Source organism: Apodemus sylvaticus, chromosome 11 (assembly GCF_947179515.1).
Source record: "Apodemus sylvaticus chromosome 11, mApoSyl1.1, whole genome shotgun sequence".
Classification (NCBI taxonomy): Eukaryota; Metazoa; Chordata; class Mammalia; order Rodentia; family Muridae; genus Apodemus; species Apodemus sylvaticus.
The window spans coordinates 74504278-74528121 of NC_067482.1; the positions used below are offsets into that span (position 1 = coordinate 74504278).

The following is a 23844-nucleotide window of genomic DNA, read 5'->3' on the forward strand; positions in this document are numbered from 1 at the left end:
CAAATGTCCTTGACCTCCTTGGATCTGCTCCACTGAATGCCTCAACCCGCTAGGCTTTGGTATGAGGGCTGGGGCCCTTTCCCCTGCTACTTCTGTGTTTAGATTTGGGCAGGAGCTCAGCTTCCTGGAAGTACAACATGAAAGGCTCAGGAAAAAGATCCCGAGGTGTTCTTCATCGAGCCCCTCTCCAGGCTGCTCACGCTGCCCATGAGGCAGGGCGAAAGATTATGCCTTGAGTGAATGATTTGAGCCAAAGCTTAGATGTCAGCAGCTGAGCAAGCTTGTTTAGTTCCTCTTTCAAAGACGTTGGTCTGTGGTGCCAGTGGAGTGTCACTCAGTAATTTCATTTTGTCTTTAACTTCTCCCTTGTTTAAGGCCACTTCTACTGAACACTGTGGACTCATTTATACTAGCTGGTGTTTGTGTGTGTGTATGTGGGGAGGGGAAAGAGATTTCAGTGGGAGAGTGACGCTGTGTGTATGTGTAGAGATGCAGTAGTGATGCAGCGTGTGTGCGTGTGTGTGTGTGTGTGTGTGTGTGTGTGTGTGTGTAGAGATGCATTGAGAGAGTGATTCAGTGTTGTGTGGGGGAGATGCAGCGAGGGAGTGATGCAGTGAGGGAGTGATGCAGTGAGGTAGAGATGCTATGGTGGAGAGATGTTGGGGAGAGATGCAGAGTGTTGTTTTCTAGTGATAGAAATACCTGGCTTTGGCTGGGCAGTAGTGGTGCACGCCTGTACTCTCAGCATTCTGGGAGGCAGAGGCAGGAGGATTTCTGAGTTTGAGGCCAGCCTGGTCTACAGAGTGAGTTCCAGGACAACTAGGGCTACACAGAGAAACCCTGTCTCGAAAAAAACCAAATCCAAAAAAAAAAAAAAAAAAGAAAAAGAAAGAAAGAAAGAAAGAAAGAAAAAGAAAAAAAGAAATACCTGGCTTTGTAGTGGCAGTTTCTTGTTTATAAACCTCAAAACAGGTGATACATTTGCATGGTTCACAATTCAAAAAGTACAGTGGAGTGGTGGAAAGTTGCGTATCATATCTAGTAACTTGTTTCAGAGGAGTGGTTGTTAGCAGGGAGTCCACCCCTGGACAAGCAGAGGCTGACGCTGATCAAATGTCTTTCTTAATACTGTTAGGACTCTGGCTTTTGCTGTGACAACAGATAATTCTCAGTCTCTAAGATGATGTCCATTGTCCTCCTTAAAGCTATATAAATATGTCTCAAACTTTTGCCCTTCACTTTTTATGGCATTTAAACACTAACACTGTTTCAGTCATCACACTTGACAGCAGTACCTTCTGTGTTCCGGGCATTCAGTGGGAACAGTGGTCAGTGGAACGAACAGTGCTGGGCCCACACCTTTGACCGTAGCTAAGGAGTTTCTGGCTCAGATTTGGTGCTGTTCTCAACCCCCGGCTCTTAGTCTCCCTTGCCTTTTTGCTGGTGTCTGTGTTACAGCTACTTCCTGCTGTTCAGGCTACCCACGTGGCCTTAAGAGCAAGGTGCCGGGGATTGGAGGAGGCAGTGCATACTGGTCATGCTGGAATCCTAGTAGGCCCCGGGTAAATGTGTCAGGAACTGTCTTGTTTCCAATTCTAGTGACAGCCTGTGTGTTTCACACATTGTACCTATGAACTTTTTCCTGCTTTCCCAGAAACTGACGCACTGCTAATTTGAACATTACTTTGTCTTGGGTGTCTGTATCTTTTCCTGAGTCACTAATGGTGTACTGAGATGAAAAGAATGACTGTCCCAGCCACTGGATAAAACAGCCACAGCTCAGCGCTGTCTGTCCCGGGTTATGTAGGCCCCACTTCCTGCTGTTAGAATCCTTCTTAGTCCCTTGTGTTTGATGTGGCTTCCTCACTGATACTTCCTCCACTGCCACCCTAGTCTGTCTGAGAGGTTGAGACAGCTTCAGTGGGATTCTGGAATCACTTTGGTGCAGGCAGCTTGTGGGGCTGCTAGAGATGCTGTCACTCCTGCTTGTCACCACCTTCTAAGGTGGAATACCCTGTTCTCATGAACTAGATCATTCTCTGCAGAGCTCTGTGTTTTGAGAGTGCTGAGTACTGACGTGGTAGTGGTGGTGGTGGTGGTGGTGGTGGTGGTGGTGGTGGTGGTAGGGATTTGGCATGAGGAGTCCCTGCCATCCAGTGCCTACTCAGTGGAGAACCATGGAAACATCTGATGGGTGGGAACAGCGTTCCTGCAGGTCAAGAATATGGCTATACTCTGAGCTCTGGCCTCCACCTCATTTAACATTCATGTCACCTATTTGCAAACACCTTTTTGCCAAACTCCCCACTGGGCTGCCTGTGGAATAGGGGTGGAGATGGAGCCAGGTCACATGCCCCCTAAAAACAGGGTCAAGATGGGAGGACAGGGCTAGTGTGAGCCATTTCTGCCTTCAGTGTATGGCGTTTGGTAGATGTGTTTGGGGCCTTGGGTCCAGGGCTGGACAGAACCTGAAGGATAGCTGAAGGAAGGGCCAGAACTTGTACATAAGGTAGGACAGGCCTCTTCTTGGGTCCTAGACAAGACAGCTGCTGGAAAGAGACCTTCCTTTACCTGAGACTTTCTATCACTGAATACAATTGAGGCCCCAGGAAATATAGCAGGTACAAGGCCTGAAGGCTGCTCAGTCCCAGCCTGCAGAGGAGCTTCCTACCCAGACTGATGCCTTTATTTAGAAAGAGGTTCTGTGCCTCCTCTGTGGAAGGGGATTTGAGTGAGCATCTGGGAGGAAGTGAGTAGTGAGAAACTAAGACAGGCTTACACTAGGCAGAGGAGGACCACACTAGTGTGTGTACATGAACACAGGACTTGGGAGCTGGAGTGTAGGCAGTGTGATAGAGGAGTATATGGACTGGAAGCAGGCCTACAGGCCCTCGACTGCCTGTTGGTAGCTAGCTCAGGCCGCTGCAGGGGCCTGCCTGCAGCTATCTGTCCTAATGCTTCAAGGACGGTACTTTTCCTCGTTGAGTCACAAATAAACCTTTTCACCGAGGAGCCATGATTCTCTAGGGATAAAGAACAAAGGAGTTCAGCAGTTATTGGAACTGTTTTCTCTGTAGTGGACTCTTAGGTCCTGCAAGCTGTCCTCCACCTATCTGTTCTCCTCAAGGGCTTAGTGGGTGCTCTTTCTCCCGGGCATGCCCAGTCCTCATCTTCCACTGGTTTTGCGTGTGTACGCACACGTGCATGTGGAGGCCACACATCACCCCCAGGAGCTATCCACCTTGCTTCCTGAGTGTGCTCCATGCCTGGCATTTCTTTTAGCTTCTAGAGATCTGGTTGGGGTCCTCATGCTTGGTCCTTATGCTTGTATGGTGTGCTGGCTGGCTTTGTGTGTCTACCTGACACAGGCTGGAGTTATCACAGAGAAAGGAGCCTCTCTTGAGGAAGTGTCTCCATGAGAGCCAGCTGTAAGGCATTTTCTCAATTAGTGATCAAGGGGGAGGGCCCATTGTGGGTGGGGCAATCGGGCTGGTTGTCCTGGGTTCTATAAGAAAGCAAGCTGAGCAAGCCAGGGGAAGCAAGCCGGTAAGCAGCACCCCTCCATGTAAACCCTTTCCTTCCCAACTTGCGCCTTGGTCATGATGTTTTGTGTAGGAATGGAAACCCTGACTAAGACATATGGCAAGCATTTCACTGACTCCTCAGCCCTGAGTTGCCCCTTCTTTCCTAGGTTTCTGCCTCTGCCCTGAGGTCTTTGTGGATCTTGTGGTATAAACAGGTTGGCTGACTCCTTTCGTGTGTAGGCTGTGTGTATATGTATGTTAGTCATGTTTCAGGCTCTGTGACAAAACACCTGAGGAAAACAGCATGGGGGAGGATTTATTTTGCTTCAGAGTTTCAGAGGCTTTGTTTCCAAGTCTTGCTGGCTCTGTTGCTTCTGGGCTGTCACTGGGCAGGAAGCAGAGAAAATAGCAAGAAGGGTCAGGGATTAGATACACCTTTCAATAGCACACCCATTTGACCTACTTTTAAAGAAGCCCCACCTCCTAATGAATTGGCCATTCAGCTGTGAATTTAACAGTGGGTTAGCCCACTGATAAAATCAATCACCTTTTAGTAATGCCACCAGCTGGAGATCAGCCTTCCACACATGAGCCTTTTGGTGGACACTTAATAGTAAACTCAGAGAGTTGTGAACCGTGCTTCTTCATCCCCCTGCCCTTGCCTCCTTGCAGACACACGTGGTGGCCACTACAGTTGCCAGCAAACCTCCTGAGCACCTCCTGCTTGCTAGATAGACTCTGGGAGTGTAGAGGTGGCTTCCCTGCCCTCCTGCTAGGGACAGAGAGCAGAGGGGAGGGAGTTGAACCTGTGTTGAAGGCAGCAGGAAGTGATGAGTAGGGAGACAGTGCTGCGAGCCTTGGACAAGTGCGAGGGTCTGTTGCTAGGCGGAGGTTGGCCGCCTAAAGTCAGCCTAAAGCGTGAATAGAGCTGCTCCCAGTTCTCTGTCTCGTGGGCAGATAGTGACATAGCCTTGGAAACTAGGCAAGAATGGTACTATGCGTATGGGTTCTAGACGATGTTCCGAAGATGCTGCCAGAGCCCTGGCAGGAGGATTGCCCAGGGGCTACAGGGTTCCTTGTGTGCCCATAAGGAACAGTGCCTGGCGGGGCACTGGCTTTGGTCATGTGATACACACTAGTCTGAAAAGCACTTGTGTGTTCAGAGCACTTGGGTGCAGTACCATTTTATATGTAGCATTGTGAGTTAGAGTCTTCAAGGTATTAACTATAAAGGTGCTTCCCATGAGTCTGTCAAGTTTTGGTTTGTTTGCGGCCTTAAGATCGTAGGTTGACACTAACCAACAGCTTTGAATCTGGATACTCTTTAGTTTGTCTGCATCTCCATTGTGCACTCAGACTGCATGGCTTCAAGTGCTCCTTCTCATCTTCTGGTCCTGTTGTTGCATCGAGTAGCACTCCCAAGAGAGAAATGCAAGAGCCAGGTTCCCATCCCTTTCCTCATCCCATCCCTTGGTTGCTCTGTGAGGGCTCAGGTTCTTTCCCTGAACACGCAGTCTGTGCTTCTGGCTGCTGTCAGTGCCCGGCCTTCCCTTTTCTGAGGCTTGTTTTGCCACCTCTGCCAGCTCCTCCTCAGGCATACGAAACCTTCCAGTAACTCGGGTTCTAGGTATCCCGTGTTCCTAGCACCCGTGGGTGCCTGGGGCTTTTCTTGGTTTAAATTGCATAAATCCTTCTTAGCTGGTGAGTGTGCTGAAACTCTAGAGTGCCCAAAGTTCATTTGTTTGTTTTCACAAATATTTTGGGCTGTGAAACCATTTCTGAAATGGATCCTATTACAGTCACAGCAGAAGCATGGGAAGAAAACAGTGAAACCAATTCATTGTTATAGTCCTGGCCCCACTCCCCTCTCTTTCCCTCTTTTTTTTTTTTTTTTTTTTTGATAGGGTCTTGCTATACTGTAGCCCAAGCTGGCCTCAGGCTCGTCATTAAAGCTCAGGCTAGCCTTGAACTTGAATTAAGAGTAGTCATCCTATCTCAACATCCAAAATTCAGGGATTGTAGGTGTGTGGTACCATGGCTGGTTGGTTGTTCTTTTTTGAAGCTTTTGTTTTGATGTGTTTTGAAACTTACTAGAAAGCTACAGGCATGCCTTCTTTTGGGGGCACCCTGGAAGCCTTTTGCATTAATGCCTGCACCTGACTACCTGTACAGTGAGCTGAGAACCAAGTTTATTTATACTGCCAGTTAGGATTTGGAGTTTTTGGAGCTTTTGTTTACATATTGTTGGTAGAGAAGACCTTGTGACCCTCTCACAAGTGATTTTCTCTGATCTTTGGAGGCTGTCTAGATCACCTTGTAGGTAATTTAAGCTAGAAGGTAGCTACTAAAGCAATTCTGATCTGAAAGACTGCTGTCCTTGAAATGTCTGTCTGTAAATGAACTTGTGCATCACAAATGGGGCCTCTGTCACTTATAGGACACTGAGGCTCAGGCTACTTCCCTGGTCCAGACTCATAGCTAGTGCATGGCAGAGCCAGGCATGCAGCTCTTTTTGGCTGACTTTTGCTGATTTACTTTTTTTTTTTTTTTTTTTTTTTTTGTGGTTTTTTGAGACAGGGTTTCTCTGTGTAGCCCTGGCTGTCCTGGAACTCACTCTGTAGACCAGGCTGGCCTCGAACTCAGAAATCTGCCTGCCTCTGCCTCCCAAGTGCTGGCTGATTTTCTTTATTATTGAATACATTTTTTTAAAAAATTCTAAATAGTGGACTTGGCACACATAGTAGTTGACTGCAGGAAGCATGTATCTGTGTAGTTCTGTGTGTACGAACCAAGTCTGAGGTGTTGATGTGTGCTCACTGCAGAATCCCTATCAAAGCAAAGTTCGATTTGGTCATGTTAGTCTGCTTTGGCTGTCCAATGTCTCTATAAACACCCAGAAATGGCCTAGCCCTTTTCTTTTCTTTCTATAGGAATTTGCTTGCTAGAAAACAAAATACAAGACTTGATAGACAGAGAGATTTGGGATGGAAGCTGTTTGGAAAAGCCCCACTCCGAGAGACCGCTCAGAAAGATTCAAAGAAAACACAAAAGGTAAGCCATTGATGACTGCAGAGTGTGCTCATTAACCACACAGGTAGTCCTCACTGAGGCTTGAGGTTGGAAAGCTCTCTGAGTTCGCTGGGTGCCTGGATCTTAAACTTACTCCAGTACAAGGTGTGCTGGGATCTAACTCTCTTTACCTCTTTACAGATTGTAACATGCATACAGGGAAGATCAGCTTGGCTTTAGATACTTAAACTTGATACCTTTTAGTCATTCTTTCCAGTAACAGTTGCAGATGTGTTTATAATTGAGTTATATTGTGTTTGATACTAAAGCAGTCTCCACGTCTTGGAGCTTAAATCCTTCATTTTGCTCTGGAACATGCAGGCTAGGCCATGGTGCCCCCAGGCCCTGGGAGGACCTTGCCCCTTGGTTACTTAGATGTAGTCTGCTTTGAGACTCTAGGCCAGGCCAGGCCAGGCCAGGCCTGCATCAGTCCCATGACTTTCTCCTTGTGCCTGCCGCTGGAGCACCTGCTTATCTTCTCAAGGAGGGAGCCTAGGCCAAATGGTGACAGCTCTTAGGCCAAATGGTGACAGCTCTTAGGCAGCCCTGACTTTCAGCATCAGCAACTTCTCTGAGGCTCTGAACCTGTTTACCTTGAAGGTCTGCTGTTGGCCAAGTGCTGTGGCCTCAAAGCTGTGAATTGAAGGTTTGCTGTTGGCCGAGTAGTTGTCCTCAGCAGCTTTCTTCCCTCCTTAGATCTATGTTCACTGAGACAGTTAGCTATTCTCTGAGTCCTCTTGGGAACCAACTAAGTGCTAGTCCTCATGGCTGACATTGGGTTTGAGAAAGGACATGGCCCACCTAAGGCAGCGCATGGAAAGTAGACAGGTCTTTCTCCATAAGATAGCACAGTTGGTGTGGGAATTGTGTGTTGAGGGGTTACTATGTGATAGTTTTAAACTGTAGCATTATGCTTCTAGTTTATTTTAAATAATGAGTCATGATGTTCCAGAGCCTTAGGTGTGGGGTTGTGTTATAGATGTTCCCCAAGCCTTAGGTGTGTGTGAGACCATGAAAGGCAGTCTGTGACCTGGTTGAGTGAGGCTTACTCCAGAGTCCCAGTAGAATAAGGGACAGAATCAGTGAGCCATGCTCATAGATACTTAGGCTCCTAACACCAACTCCGTATTCCTGACTCCTCAACTCCATAATCCTGTGGCCATCAGTCACTAGGGTCAGGCCCCTAGTGTTCTGACTGAACTCCACCCCCACAGTCACCTGACCACAGCCAGGTTTTCCCCACCCACAGTTACCTAGCAACAGCCAGGTAACCCAGCCCACTATAAAAGGGGGCTTCTTGGCCCCTCCTAGCTCTCTTGCCCTTACGATCTCTCTTGTCCCTTGTCCTCCTGTTCCCCCTCTTTTCCCGTTCTTCTCCCCTCTTTCCACGTGCTCATGGCCAGCTCTCACCCCTCTGTCTTTTCTTTCTCTTTACTTCTTTATCTCTTTTCTTTTTCCTACTTTCCTATAATAAAGCTTTAAAACCACAGACTGCCTTTCGCGATCCCACAGGTGTGGGCTGTGTTATAGATGCATCTGCTGGGACTGGCCTCCTACTGTCAGTCGTTCTCTGCATTTTGATTAAGTTGTGGCTTTCTGCAATGGTGTCCACCTGCTGTAAAAAGATGATTCTTTGACTGTGGGTAAGAGGTAAGATCTACACTTACCTGTGGGTGTAAAGATGGGTATTTAGAGTTCACTTGGGAGCTATGCTGGTTTAGATGGACAGTAGTAGTAGTCCTGTTGGGTCCATGACCTCACCAAACATGGGTAGTTGGCTAGGTGTACAAGGCTGGCAGGAATTTCCTCCTGTGAAGTGGACCTTAAGTTCAATGAGGTGGCTGACAGTTACACCTAAGACATAATGCCGTGCTGGTCATTGTCATTTGTAGGCTTTACAGCTAAGCAGGACTTTTAATTGTTTCTCTTCCTTGGCAGCTTGTATAGCACTTTCAAATACTGTGAGTGCTAGTCCTCAGGGGTGAGGCTCACAGGTCAGTTCCAGCTAGATTCCTCCAACTGTTCTTTGTCTGAAGTATGTGGTATGTTTAGTACTGTCTTATCTTTAAGTTCTTGGAGACAACCAAAGGCATTGGCAATAGTTTGTATTCTTTGGGAAGTCTCACGAACTCCCCTGACCAAAAGTTTGAAGGAAGAGTTCTCATAGCTGGCACTGGGGTCTTTGTTAGTCTATGGCTGTCAGGGAGAGCATGATCATCTCAAATGAAATTCATTTAAATTACTTATATATGTATACACATATATATGTATTTTTTAGTAGGTATAACCTGCTCCCCTATTGCTTTTTCTATTATTCTTAGTGTTCTGTAGCTCTTCCCTCTCCCTCAGCATCTCCCTCCTCTGCTCATATGATCACCCCACCTTATAAGGAAGATACAGTGGTTCTTCGGCTTAATGGGGAAGCCTGGAGGTGCCAAGGCTGTGTGACCTGTGCAGAGGCATCCTAGGTAGAGAGTGGCAGAGCCGGAACACCACTCCAGGCAGTCAGGACCCAGGGCTGGGCGGGTGCTGTGTGACGCTCTCCTGAGAGCTGAGCCTGGGGAACAGAAGGGAGGCTGTGCCCGGGTGGTGTGCTCAGGCCTCTCTGTGGCAGGAGGGCCGTCCTTAGCTGAGCTCACTGTGATGAGCTAGCTCACTTGCACGTCCATGTTGGAGAAGAGGCACCTGTTGTGGCTGAGGTGGTGAGTGCCAAGGACAGACTGATGACGTTAGATGTAGGGGATGCGAGAAGATGGGCATCCACACAGTGCATTTTCATGTCTTTGCAAATTAAATTTGTTAAATATTGTTTATCATTTCCCTGGGAAACTCACTAAGGTTATCAGTGTTGGAAAAAACATTTTTTTTTTTTTTTTGTTCAAGACAGGGTTTCTCTGTATATTCTTGGCTGGCCTGGAATTCACTCTGTAGACCCTCCTACTCTGCCTCTTAAATGCTGGGATTAAAGGCGTGCACCACCTCATTTGTAAATTACATTTTGGTTTTTTAGTCATTATGGAGATTTATTAAGCGAGCATACAATTAAATATTTGTTTGTAAGGTTATTTCATCTGCACTTAAGAAGGAGTGACGGGGCTGGAGAGATGGCTCAGCAGTTAAGAGCACAGACTGCTTTTCCAGAGGTTGAGTTCAATTCCCAGCAACCACATGGTAGCTCACAGCCATCTGTAATGGGATCTGATGCCCTCTTCTGGTGTGTCTGAAGAGAGCAATGGTGTATTCATATACATTAAATAAATAAATCTAAAAAAAAAAAAGAAAGAAAACTTTAAAATATTTAAAAAAATGTAAGAAGGAGTGACAATTATGTTAACAGGCATCCATATGGCTCTTGAGATCACTTGCTGCTTGTAGTACCTGCTTTAGAATCTTATTGGTGAACTGGACTGTGGCGGCCGGCTGGCTGTGCAGGAACATAGTTCTGCTGAGAAGGCCTTTGGCTTTAGCCATCAATAATGAAGAAAGTAACTGTACCCTGCTGCGTGAGTCACACAACCTGCCTGGGGCCTGTTTGTATATGCTTTATGTCTCTGGCCCTCTCAGATCTTAGGTCTTAGGTCTGATCCCAACCTAGCAAAACCAGAGAGGGGGGGAGTGAGGGGGAATTCTTTTCTTTTCTTTTCTTTTCTTTTCTTTTCTTTTCTTTTCTTTTCTTTTCTTTTCTTGTCTCTTCTCTTCTCTTCTCTTCTCTTTCTTTCTTTCTTTCTTTCTTTCTTTTTTCTTTTGTTCTTTCTTTCTTTTTCTTTCTTTTTTTCTTTTTTTGAGACAGGGTTTCTCTGTGTAGCCCTGGCTGTCCTGAAACTCACTCTGTAGATCAGGCTGGCCTCAAACTCAGAAATCCACCTGCCTCTGCCTCCCAAGTGCTGGGATTAAAGGCATGTGCCACCATGCCTGGCTGTCAGGGGGAATTCTTTGGGCACCACTGGCTTGAGCTGGCTTCTGTCACTCTTGCTAGCTCTGACTTTACAGAAGTCAGAGTTGGATCCTTGATTGTTCATATGTGTGATCTGAGACAGGGACAGAACTCTGTTTAGTGCTAAAACATAATCAAGGACTCTTGGGATTCTCCATTTTTCTTTCTATAATTATTTTCTTTGGAGAAGCATCATCAAATGGTGCTTTAAGAACATAACTTTGGCCGGGTGGTGGTGGCGCACGCCTGTAATCCCAGCACTCTGGGAGGCAGAGGCAGGAGGATTTCTGAGTTCGAGGCCAGCCTGGTCTACAGAGCAAATTTCAGGACAGCCAGGCCCACACAAAGAAATCCTGTCTTGAGGGGGTGGAGGAACAACCAAAAAAAAAAAAAAAGGAAGGAGAGAGAAAACATTTGCTGCCAAGTCCAATTCCCTGAGTGCTGTCTGTGAGATTCACACAGTGGAGGAGAGAACTTACAGGCGCTGTAGGAACATGTTGTGTACGTGGACACAGTGGGCACTGTGCTGCAACAGGGGCATGAGAATATGTGTGCTGATGTGGCTGCTGACTTTGTGGTAGAGCAGTGGGACAGGTGAGCACACCAGTCACTAGTGTGGCCTTGGGACAGTTGTCTCTTTTGGGTCTCCTCAGGTGTGGACTGGGCATTGAAATTCAGTATTGCTCTAACTTAAGACAGTGTATGCAGTGTATTTTGCTGGAGTTGGTCAAGGTATGCTGTTGCGATTTCCAGCTAATAAATAGGGCCAACGTTGTCATGGAAGTTCTCTCTGTGCTTTGCCCGGGGCACCTGACCGCATTCAGCCTGAGTCACATTACTTGGCTTTGCCTTAGAGACTTTGGAAGTATGGGGGCAGGGCGGGGGAGGGGGATGTTAAATGTTACTTTACTTTTCTCTTCTTTTCTTTCAAATTTTATAAAAACCTTGAAAATTGCCTTGCTTTCCATCAACTTACATGATGACTTTAGAGAAACTTTTTTTTTAGGAGAATGATAAATGACCCAGGATAAGAGAATAAAACTAAAGCCGTGATTCTTGAAGTGAGATGAGGCTTGTCTTTATTACCTGTATGTAAGAAGCACAGGTCTTCAGGCTTTGTGGCTCCAACTCACTAAAGTGAACATGGGTTTTGGGACCCAGAGCCATGTCCTAGTAACTCCAGATAATCTCAAGGACAATGGCTATGCAAGTCATCACTGCGGCCACTCCACACAGGGCCAGAAGTATACCCACCGGCATGCAGGCATGCAAACTCTCTAGCCACTGTGCTAGACAGTAAGGTGCTGCCTTCAGTTCTCCACCCACTGGGCTCGAGTGACAGGCCCGTGGCCACTCAGCAGGGGTGGCGATAGCATTTCCGGAGTGTGGTCCTGTTCCTGGTGAATCAGGTGATGGAGTGGGAGCGAGGTTGAGCAGAGAGCAGGAGTGCGCTCGGTCTCCCGGAGCTCTCTCCCGAAGCTCTGTCTCCCGGAGGCGCTGCCTAGGCAACCTTGGGCTGACAGGTTCCTTGTTAGCTTTGTTCACCCAGCATCATCGTGTACGATTTCGAAGAATCAACTCAGTTTTTAGATGTTAGAAAACCCCAGAAAGTGGTAAATCCAGGGCAGCTTAGAGGAACATTCATTTTCCTGAGCTCTGGTTTCTGAGAGGTCTGGGATACAAAAGATCATACATTATAGGAAGAATATGTTTGGGAGGTCAACAGAGGGTAGCTAAAAACCTACAGACAAATTTTAAAGCACTAAGAAATGAATACAACCTTCATTTTCATCAACACCCTGCTTCATTTCATCAACTTTACGTACTACGTCTGACTTCTAACCCCAGGACCTACAGTTTTAAGGAGAGAAGCGATTCCTTCAAGTTGGCCTCTGACTCCTATTGTGTGCTATGGCATGTGCATGCACATGCACGTGTGTACAGGCACACCGTACATATACACATATGCGCGCACACACACACACACAATGTAAAGATTTTAAAAGAGAAATATATAGAACATCGTCCCCGTTTCAGGTCAGTAGCATAAGCATATGGTACCTCTCCATGCCCAGTAAGAGCATGCACAGACAGAGCGCACAGAGCACCGCTTGCTGGTGCCGGAGAGCACACGGTAGCAGGGCTGTGCAAGAAGACTGCAAGTCAGAGAGCTGCTCAAAGGAAAAGGACATTTTTAGCCTGAACTCAGGCAGACCTAACCCAGAAAGAGAGCACCAGAAGGGAGGGGCTCTGTGCTTGGGGAAAGAGAGGGTCCAGTTCTTAGAGATAGGCAGAGACCCTCCTTTGTGTTACTTTCTCCTCTGTTCTTAAAAAAATTATCTTATGTATATTTATATACATTTTATATGTATTTTGCCTGCTTGTATGTCTGGATACCACATCTGTGCCTGGTGCCCAAGGAGGTGCCCAGGATGTAAGAGAACCTCTGAGGCTGGGGTTACAGACATCCATGTGTATGGGTGCTGGGGGTTGAACCTGGCTGGCTTAGCTGAGCCGGCTCCCTGGCCATCATGTGGCAGAATTGTGGTGTCTGACAGGAGCCTAACACTCTCGAGAGGGGAAGCTGATGAGAAAAGGAGATTGCACCTCTCTTGCCAATGCAGTTGTGGGAAGTGTGTGGCTATTTAACCACAACAGGAGACTCGGGGAACTAGGGAACTAGAAGGCACTTAGTGATTGCAAAGAGACATGCTGGAAAGTGATTTCTTTAAAGTTGTTATGACTCCTGGATTTCCTGCCACCTTCTGTCTGGGTATGTGCATCTGACCCTAAGTAACTTCAGGAGAACTGAATGGATAGAGCACGTGCAAATCTCTGACTGGCCACTGGGTGGTGCACGTGCAAGACAGAGCCAAAAGTGCTGAAAATCAAGTTTGCAACATCAATTTGATAGAAAAGCTGCCTGGAACTTGTAGGTCTTTCTGTTTGGAATCCAAATAGGTTATAACAATGTCAACACTTACACAAAGCCATAAGGTCTTGGAACATAGTGTTTGAAAAGTCTGCGGGCTGGAGAATTGGCTCAGGGGTTAAGATCACTTGTTCTTGCAAAGGACTTGGTTTCGATTCCCAGCATCCACACGGAAGTTCACCACTTCCTTGGCATCAGGCACACATGGTGCACAGACATACATGCAGGTAAAACACACATACACACAAAATAAAATAAATTTAAAAATATTAAAAAGAAAGGTCTAGAATATTGTTCAGAAATATTGGGCTTCAGGACTAGGATGTCTTTTGATTATCAGTAGACACTGATCCTAAGGTCAACCCATGTTTGGATTGTTTCAGACAGACCTTAGAGAAGCAATTAGAAGAATGCTCCAGCAAATAGGGCAGATATTCTTGAGAGTGAAAGACAAAATAACAACATTTGAGAAATAGAAAATATAAGAAATAAATGGACATTTATAACAAACACACAGCGGAATGCAGTCAGTCTAATATTACAGGTCACAGTAAAGCCAACAAAGTAATATAATCCTGAACACAGGAGATGCCACCAAAATGTTTTAAAACCCAGAAGAGGGAGACAGCTTAGCAGGTCCAGGTGCTTCTATGCAGTTCTCACAACCTGAGTTGAATTCCTAGATTCTGTATGGATGTACCTGTACTCACCTGCAGTCACATCCCAGTAAGTAAAACAAAAATTGAAAGAAGAAGCCAGAATCATGGAAGTTTGAGTTTGTGTCACTGAAATCCCAGGAGAAAATTTATAACAAAAAGAAATTATTAGAGGAAGTAAAGGAATATGTCTTAAATTGTCAAAAGATGTAAACCTGTAGATTTAAGTCAAGTCAGCCACTCCATAAACAGGATAAGTTCTGAGAAGTTCATAGCCTGACAAGTTATAACCCAACTGCTGAAAGTAAAGGCAAAGATGTCTACAATCATCAAGAAAAACAGTGCATAATTTGAATGTCTATGAGTTTCTCATCAGAAACCACAGAGTGGGCTGGAGAGGTGATAGCCCAACAATCAGAGCAGCTACAGCGCTTGCACAGGACCAGAGTTAAGTTCCCAGCATCCAAGTTGGGAGGCTCAGCCAGACCCGCAACTCAAGCTCTGAGGACACAGTACCCCCTTTTTTAGCTTCTGCTAGTACCCACAAATACCTGCTTATAACCTCTGCATACACACAATTAAAAATACAATGAAAATCTTTTTTAAAAACTCACAAAGGGAATCTTGTATCAAGAACAAAGGGGAGAGGAAGTGCTCTCAGATGAAGACTAAACGTGTTTGCTGGCAGGAGCCTCGTTGTAAGAGAGTTGGCCAAAGACCATACTTTCTGGGTCATTTCTACAGTTCATATGAGAATTGGCCACTGCAGGGTCATTGCACTAGAAAGAACCTCGGAACACAGGAAGAAAGGGGAAAAGAAATGGTAGACATATGGGCAGAAGTATAACTGTAGATAGGCAATTAGTTCTCGGTGGGTTCTTTAAAAGTGCGTTAGGTTAATTGTAAAGGTTAGTATTGTTTGGGTCTTTATATGTAGAAGTAACATATAAGTCAATCATGTACCAAGGGAAGGGCAATGAGTTCCTACTTGAAGTGATAAAATACTGATTCTAATTAGGTCATGGAAAATTACACATATAATTCAGCTCCTAGGCCAATCAGTGAACTCTGATAGAGAAATTAAAATGGAATTACACAATTCAGAAAACTCAAAATGAAGGCAGAACAGAGTAAACAGGGAAGAACAAAAGACAAGATGGCACTTAAATGTAAACAGGCCCTATTATGTTAGGTACAGATGCCCCCCACCCCAGTGTTGTTAAAGAGGCTTGGAAAAATGACCCAATTCTGTTATCTACAAGGAACTCTTCAGATACAGAACATGTAAGATAACACTTAAGAGATAGGAAAAGATAGGGCTGATGGTGTAGTTTAGTGGTAGTTTGTGCTTGGTGTGTATGAAGCCCTGGGCTCAATCTTCAGTACCTCCCTTCAGGTAGATATTAATGTCATGAAAAGTAAGAACTGGATTTCAAAGCCAGTTCCCAGAGATAAAAAGGGCTATTGCCCAATGAAGACCAGATTGCTTGGAGGGCTTTTGCTTCATTAGTGACTGCAGCAAATCCAAGCAGAGATGCGGAAAACTGGATCTGTCTACTTCACAAATGGAGAGTCAGTGCTGCTCTGAGACATGCGAAGAACCAGCTGCAGCCAGAGCAAGTCAGGACCTGGAGAGGCTGAGCGACCTATCCCGACATTCCGCCCTGCAGTGGTAGCTATCCCAAGTGTGTGTGGAGCACTCACCAGGCAGATCATGTGTGGGCCATAAAAGAAACTTTCAATATTCAAAAGGACTAAAGGAAAATATGTTACTCATCATAGTGAAACAAAGTAGCAACAAATATTAAGAACTTCTCCCTAATGTGGATATTAAATAAGTAGCAACCTTCTGAGCAAGCCACAAGGAAAATCAGAAAATAGTTTGACACAATAAAAATACAACCTAGCAAAGCATGGAAGATGCAGGTTGGATAGGAAATCTATAACATTAAAATGAAAGAAGGAAGGTCTCACATCAGTAAGCCAAGTTTCTATCTTAAGACTCTAAAAAGCAGAAGGAAACAACTGATACAGAGACATAGAAATGAAATTAGAACTGTAAAGGGCAGGGTGTGGAGCAGGTGGGCTCTTTGAGTGGCCCATGGCCTGATCTACCTTAGCTTAGCGGAACTGCCAAGGAAACAAACTGAAAGGGATGAACACAGGGGGTAGCACCTGGACCCTGTAGAACTGAGGGAAAATGGAATTCTGTGAATAACTCTCTACAGGAATTTGTCAGGTCAGATGAGATAGTCCTCTTTGGAAATTAGAAATCACCAAAACTCATCCAAGGTATAAGATTCATCCTGCACTTTTACTTTGTTTTGTTTTAAGACAGGAAAACTACAGTTAAATACTGTGGTAGTTTGAATGTGCAGTGTTCCCCACAAGGTCACATGTTTGAAGACACAGCTGCTGGAGCTGGTTGGGAAGGTTGTGGGACCTTCAGGAGGTGGCACCTCAGTAGAGGAAGTGGATCCCCGGGTGAGCGTTGAGGTGCTGGGTTTCCATTTCTTATTCACTTTGTGCTTCTGTGTGTTGGTGCAGTTCATTGGCTGGGCTTCTGCTCTTGCTCCATGTGCTTCCACTATGGTGGACTCCATCCTTCCACAACTGTAAGCCACAATAAACCCTTAAGTTGCTTTTGTCTACAAAAGTATTTTGTATTTGACTACAGCAGGAGAAAGATAAGACAGATACTTTCCAGGCCCACGTGGTTTCACTGGTAGTCTATTATTTTAGAACGCTGCCAAATTTAGAAGGAAGAAGACATTTCCCAACTCATCCTTGATGCTACTGACTCTGAACCCCAGCCCAGGGTCCATGATCCTCAGCATGCTGTTAGCAGAATGAACCCCAGAGACTTTTTAAAGCCAACACACAGGACTAAGTAACGTTTATCCTAGAATTCAAGGATGGCTTGATGTATGAGAACAATCATTGTCATCAGTTGTATCACTACCTAAAGAAAACCACATGGTTCTGTTGAGGCAGAAAAAGTATTTGACAACAGTTAGTATTCTTTTCTGATACAAACTCAGCAAAGTAGAAACAAAACTTTTCGCCTGGTAGAGGATGCTACACAGAGCAGCTGAGAAGGATCATGTCCATGGTGGGGTTCCTTCAGTGTGAAACCTAGAGAGCTGTTTCTTAGTGCCATGTGGGAGACTGGTTTCAGAATCGTCTGTGGATCTTCAAATCCTTGGACACTAGAGTCCTTTTTGTAAAATGATAACTTAACACTGCCATGTACTTAAACTATTTCTGCATTACTTATATTTCCTAATACAGTGTAACTACTGTGTAAGAAGCAGTGTGTGGTTTAGGAAGTTATGATGGTCAGTCCAGGTATCTTTGTTTTCTGTTTTTTGTTTTTTTCTTGAGGAATGCTATTAATCTGCACTTGGTTGAATCTTAGTGCAGACTCTGCAGACTACCTGTTGTTAATGAAGAAGGTAACTTCCATGCTGGTACAGACTCCTGATACAAAGTCTCTCAGCATTGACCGGCTCATGACTGGGCCGAATATGTATTCTTTGCTATGAACTTGGAAGGACCATCTCCGCCCAGCGCACCCCAGCATATATCTCCCCTTCCCCATTCTGTCTGCTCTGGCTCTCTGTCTGCTGCCCTAAGCCTTTGCCTGTGCCCTGCCTTCAGTGTGGCTTTTAAAGGTGGTCACAGCTCAGGGGTGTCTTCTCAGGTCCCCCTGACCACCTAGTCTAAAGGGATTTCATCAGGCATCAGGGAAGTATTCCCTGAAGAGCATCTATCTATCTATCTATCTATCTACCTACCTATCTACACAACATCTATCTGTCTGTCTCTCCATCCGTTCATCCTTCCTTCCTTCCTTTTCTTAAAGATTTATTTATTTATTTTATATAAGTACACTGTTGTTATTTCAGACACCCCAGAAGAGGGCATTGAATCCCATTACAAATGGTTGTGAGCCATCAAGTGGTTGCTGGGAATTGAACTCAGGACCTCTGGAAGAGCAGTCAGTGCTCTTTCCTGCTGAGTCACTTCCCAGCCCCACAGCTTTCTAAATTGGGAATCCTCGTCCATTTATTTGTGGCTTCATTGTGCGTCTCTCTAGCAACACACATCCAGGAGAACAGGGGTCAGAGTGTATGTGCCTGTTGATGGCTTAGTGTGTGGTTAAGACCAGTTCTGCTTTCTGAAAACATACAGATTTCTCTATAGCTTTACACATTGTCTCATGATTTCATTTTATACATAGTAGTCTTTGGAGCTGCTGTTTAATAGTTTGCCAGCCAGCACCCTAGACCAGACAGTGAAGTTTTCCTTACAGCTGTCATTTGATTAAGGGTGTTCAGTGTCCTGCTGGGCTCTTGAGGGTTTGGTCTGCGAGGAAGTGAACAGTGAGTCAGTCTTGCCTCCCTGGCTTCAGTGGGTAGATGTCTGTGCTACAGATACACAAGCTAAGCAGATAGACCAAACACAGCAGCGGGAGGCACAGAGCCTGAGGACGAGCTCTGGTTAATGCAGGATTCTATGCCAGTGTCCGATGGAGAGAGACCTTGAAAGATGTATTTGGTCCTTTATGTTAGTAGAAGTCACCCTGCTCGCTATCTCCTGGTTTAATATGTAGTCAAAACTTTATAAATGATATTCAGTTCTAAAATACGGTACAGAAATCACATGCGCTAACACGATTTTAGGGCATGCTTATGGTCATCTTGATTAGATTTAATGCGAGTGCATCTGAGGACTCAGTTCTGGCCCCAGTTGGCTAACTTGTAACGTGTTGGGTGGGCACTAAGCTTTGAAAGACCGAGTGATGGTAGCAGGTATGAACAGGCCTTGTTATTAAGAACTGATCTTCGCCGGCGGTGGTGGCGCATGCCTGTAATCCCAGCACTCTGGGAGGCAGAAGCAGGCGGATTTCTGAGTTCGAGGCTAGCCTGGTCTACAGAGTGAGTTCCAGGACAGCCAGGGCTATACAGAGAAACCCTGTCTCACAAAAAACAAAAAAACAAAAACAAACAAACAAACAAACAAACAAACAAAAACCCAACTCATCTTCACAAGTACTTATTAACCAGAGGGTTAATCCACAAGCATTGTTTCCAGAAAGGCACTTTTAACTGCCTTCCTTGAGGCTGCATTAATGTTTGTTAGGGCGGTATCCCTCCCGAACCTCCTTTTTCTGTTGTATCTTCTAGCAGTGGCATAGAACTTGCCCGTTTGCTTGTCTGTGAGTGACTTAGGGCAAGGGCCTTGTTCTGCTTCATTGCTAGGGCCAAGCACTTGGTGTGCTTGCTAGATGACAGGCAGGCGAGCGGGCAGATGGCTTCTTGTGATGGCATACTGATTCCACAAGTTCTGTGTGCCCCTGCCACGTGCTTCAGTGGACTCTCAGCAGACCAGGGAGAGAAGGTGAGTTGAACATGGAATGACAAGTTGTACATGCCACTAAAACCAGGTTGCAGGGCCTCTCTGAGTTAAGGTGTGGAGTGTTTCTATAAGGGTGTGCAGTAAAGGTGCACTACATGTTCCCCAGCCTCCTCTCTCCCCTCTTCCTCTTTGCTGTTAGGAGCAGCCATGACACCTGCAACTTCTTTCAAAGGGTAAATGCTTTAAAAGTAAGGTGAATACTGTAACATTTTTAATTTATGCTCTGGGTAGAGCATGTGTATGTGTTCACTAAATTATTTTTTGAGCACTTGAACAGATTTGAAAAATCACACCCTCCCCTTTAAAGTAGTAAAATCGATCCCAGTGCCCCCACCGTGGGCATGCATGCTGCCCATGGACTCCACGGTAGCCACTCACTATAAATGCTTAGCGGCTCCTCATGTACAGTTACCCACCTGCCATTGCATGCAGTCTTGGAAGATTTCCATCATGGAAAGTTTGCAGCCTGTCCCCATCCCTTCTCCAGACAAATCCCAGCTCTATATTCTCTCTGAAGATTGCCTTCTGAGGAGATTTCATGTACACGGCCCCACCCTGGCTGGCTTCCTTCTGGCAGCTTTTGCTTACCACAGTGTTTCTGAGGCATGCTGACCAGCAGCATGTGTCAGTAGTTTCCTCTTGTTGCTGGTTCAGGGCTGTTTACAAATTCCTTAGCTGGTAGACATTTGGATGGTCTTAGTGTTTGTTTGATACACAAATGCTGTGAAGTTTTGCATGCGGGGCTTTTTATAGGTGGTTTCTTTTGGAGAGCTTCTCAAGTGTGTGGCTGGTGTATGTTGAAGTGTCAAGAAACTTGCTTCCAAAGCAGCCCTCCTGTTTTTTGTGTTGCCCCCAGAGAGTCCCAGCTTTTCTGCATGGGAGCCACTGTTTGTGGCATTAGGGTTTCCTTTCCTGGTAGATCTCCAGGGCTCCTGCTTTGTGAGGAGGTTCTTGTTGGAGAATGAATAATTAAGTACTGAGTTGTCAGAAAACCACTGGAGGATGAGGTGCCTTGTAACTCCTAGTCCAGGATATGTGTGTGTTTGTGTGTGTGTGTGTGTGTGTGTGTGTGTGTGTCCAGGAAGGAAAGAGAACTATGTGGTGCTCCTGTAGACTTTGTTCCAGTGCACTGGACTGGCCTACTCACTAGAAATGATTTTGGTCCTTATATAGATTTGTGAAAATTTTTCTAAGGTGTAATTTACAGTGGAACCTTCTGATCTGAAGGTACTAGTCAGTTTTAATGAATGAATGTTCAGTCACTCTGGAAGTGTCAGATGACCCTCCAGGTAACTTTACAGAAAGAAACTCTATCACAAACCCTGTCAGTATGTAATTTATGCTTATAACCAGTCAGCTTCTGAGAAGTGTTAATTATGTTTATGGAGTTTCTTTGGGTGACACATATTTCTTGGTTTCTCCCCTCCCCCGCCCCCCCAAAATCTTAAAAAGTAGAATGTAGACCTTTCTCTTTAGCATGCTGTCTTTTGCTAGCTCCCTTTTCTGTAGTTAGCACCCCCAAGGTTCCTCTGTGGGGCTGGGCGCAGCAAAATTGTCAGGAAGGCCACTGAGCCTGACTCAGCCAGCCCCGCCCCGTCTGCTGTTGTGGAGGAGGTCCTTGACAGCCAGCCCAGCCCAGCCGAGGAACGCTGAGCCGGGATCTGGGAATCGCTGCATCTGTGAGCGATTGAGTGTCCTGCCGTTCCGGCCACCAGCCCGCCTCAGCCGCCCCGTGTGGAGCTGCGTGTAGACCCGTGGTCCAGAGGCAGGAGCGAGGCTGGCCTCCACTCACTGGGCATGGAGCCGCCGGCCACGCGCCTCTGAGGCCTGGCGTTCATGGTGAGTCTTTTGCGGGTCTGCCGTCCCAGCTCGGCCTCCGCTAGTGTCTCGGCCTGCCCTCCCAGGCCTGCTTGGTCCTGTGCGCGGGGTGTGAGGCTGTGTGCATGGAAGCCTGAGTGCAGGTGAGCACACATCACACGCCTCTGTTTTCCCACTAGCCGGAGCTGGCTGGGGACACCCGTGAGGCACCTCCTCCCCATGGCCTTCTTTGTGTCTGCCGCTCGTAGGATTTTCTTCCAGGGTTGTTCAGAGAGCTCACCCTTCAGCCCTCATTCTTACTGCTTTGCCAGAGTCAGGTCACTTTAGGCCAGGGGCCACCTAGACTCTTACTGAGGGTCTGGGGAACAGGAGACTCAGGACGGACGGGAGCTGGGTTCTCAGTACCCAGCTCAGACTTGGAACATCTCAGGTCCTGGTACCTGTGTTAACTTTTGTGTTCTTGCTTTTGCAAGTAATCTGACCGCCAGAGAAGGTCTCCTGGGAGCCGCTGGTCCCGGTGCCTGCATTCCTGGGAACCTAAGAGAGCGTCTTCTGGGAGGGTACAGGGGCTGGGAAGAGCAGAGCCTGGGGAGGAGCTCTCCCAGGTGTACTGAGCCTTACCTTCCTGCCCTGTGGCCAAGGCTCTGTTACCATCACTGCCTTCTGGAAGCTGAGCACCTGTAAAACCTGAATGGGTCACTCCCACTTCAGATGGCGACACAGCTCCATGTCCTAGAACAGCAGTCTTCTCTCAGACACTTGCTTGTTGCGGACAGTGAGGAGTATAACCAGCCTGCATGCCACGCTTGAGTCTCCTTTGTCTTTATGACAATTCCTTTCAGAGAAATACTGCAGGAAGTGATTTTATAGTAAAAGTGACAACTCTGCGCCTGACATTTCTGGCCTCTCCGTTGGGTACATGTCTCCTGCCTGCTTGTTCTGCTTTGATCCTCCCTTAACAGACAAAGGAACAGGCGTGGAGGGGAAGACAGTGCTAGGGAGGCAGTGCTGCTAGGGATGGCCCATCCTGCAGCTCTTCCTCGCACACTGCCTTGCTGCTCGCAGACCCACCCCATGCTGTCTCCTAAGTTAGTTTATGCTAGCCCAAGTACCCCATGGGATAGCCTATTCCAGACATAGGTCCTTAACCCTGGACTTTATCAGCAGACAGATCCTGCTGCTGTAGATGGCTGAGTCAGATGTGAGCACAGGTCTGATTGATGGCCCTTTCTTCTCGGTGGACTAATTGAGGAAGCTAGTGGGGGTCTGATCAGATTATCGACATTCTTGGCTCTCTTTTAGTTCTAGGGATAGTACTGATGGATATGATGAATAGCCATCTCTCTTCTCTTCCTCCTGGGAGGCATTCTTCTATTGCTTCAGATCCAATCTTCTCTCCCTTTTAATACAAATTTGCACACACACACACACACACACATGCACGCATGTGTTCTGTCTCTTTTTCTCTTTTTAAAACAAATTCTGTTGCCTACTGATTTTTGTTTTCTGGTTCCTAGCCTTAGGCAGTGTGCAGATAAGGTCTAACTACTTTCACACTCTAGTCTCCTTTGGATTGTTCCACTAGCTGTGGGTGGCTGTGTGTTGAGACCATCATGGCTAGGCAGAATAATTTTGACTCAGTATCAGCTGTTTAAAATGTTCTTGCTAACCAATTGATGAGGATCTATGTCTGAAGTAGGCCATCCCATGAAGGAGAGACTTGGGCTAGCATAAACTAATCAAAGAGACAGCATGGGGTGGGTCTGCCAGACGGCTGTGTCCAGGGAGGGCCATTCCCACTAGCACTGTGTGCCCTTTGGTTACTGCTTATCTTGTTAGAAGGTCTCTCTCTCTCTCTCTGTCTCTGTCTGTCTCTCTCTCTCTCTCTCTCATAGCTTCTGGTGTAAACCTTATCTGTCTTTGCTTAAATGGTACAGGTACTGAGATGCTGTCTCTTGTTCCTTCTGGCCCTTTACTTCATGTCCCTGTACGTACTTTCCTGCAGAGGGGCTCCTGCAAGGCTGTGGGTGAGGGTCTCTTAAAGAGTGAGTCCTCATGGTCTCTTACAGATGAGCTTCTTCTTTTGTGTGGCCGTCTTCCTCTTTTCCCTGCTAAATTTGCTTTGCTCGTAGCCTCTGCCTAGCGCTGAGGCCTTGCTCAGGCTTCTTGATGCTTTTTCTCCGGATTTACTTATTCATCAGACCGCACCCGACAGCTTCTTCCATGGTTAGCAGCTGTGTCGGCCAGGTCCCATCCTCCTCACTGGGATTTATTACTAAATGCTCAGGTCAGAAATTTCATCCAGGTACTTCCAGGCCAGGGACTTGCAACGTTTTTAAGTCTTTCATAACTAATTAACCTGACTTGCAGTAGGACTTTGAAGAATACTGTTCTAAATTCTTCTCTGCTGGGATGATCAGGGTGGGTGAGACCACAACTGATTGTATGGGCCATTTGTTTTACTCACTGGTCTGCAGGGCCTTTGACAAG

At 46.3% G+C, this 23844-nt stretch overlaps 1 protein-coding gene and 1 long non-coding RNA gene across 7 annotated transcripts in view; one reads left to right on the top strand and one right to left on the bottom strand.

Annotated features, from left to right (window-relative positions):
• Positions 1–23844, top strand: part of Tbc1d14 (TBC1 domain family member 14) — a 93071-nt gene that overhangs the window by 32121 nt on the left and 37106 nt on the right. For 4 of the 6 annotated variants that reach the window (XM_052199484.1, XM_052199483.1, XM_052199482.1 and 1 more), the window contains one exon: positions 6455–6575. The exons of 1 other annotated variant lie outside the window; for it this stretch is intronic. In XM_052199484.1, coding sequence (XP_052055444.1) covers positions 6455–6575 — 121 coding nt within the window. Of the gene's footprint in view, positions 1–6454; positions 6576–21221; positions 21376–23844 lie in introns of those variants that run through there. One more of the 6 variants, XM_052199487.1, reaches the window with a different exon arrangement.
• LOC127696633 (uncharacterized) lies at positions 16411–20321 on the bottom strand. The gene is made up of 2 exons (XR_007980286.1): positions 19953–20321; positions 16411–16728 (listed from the first exon to the last, which is right to left on the bottom strand). It is a non-coding gene; the product is annotated as an uncharacterized LOC127696633 (long non-coding RNA).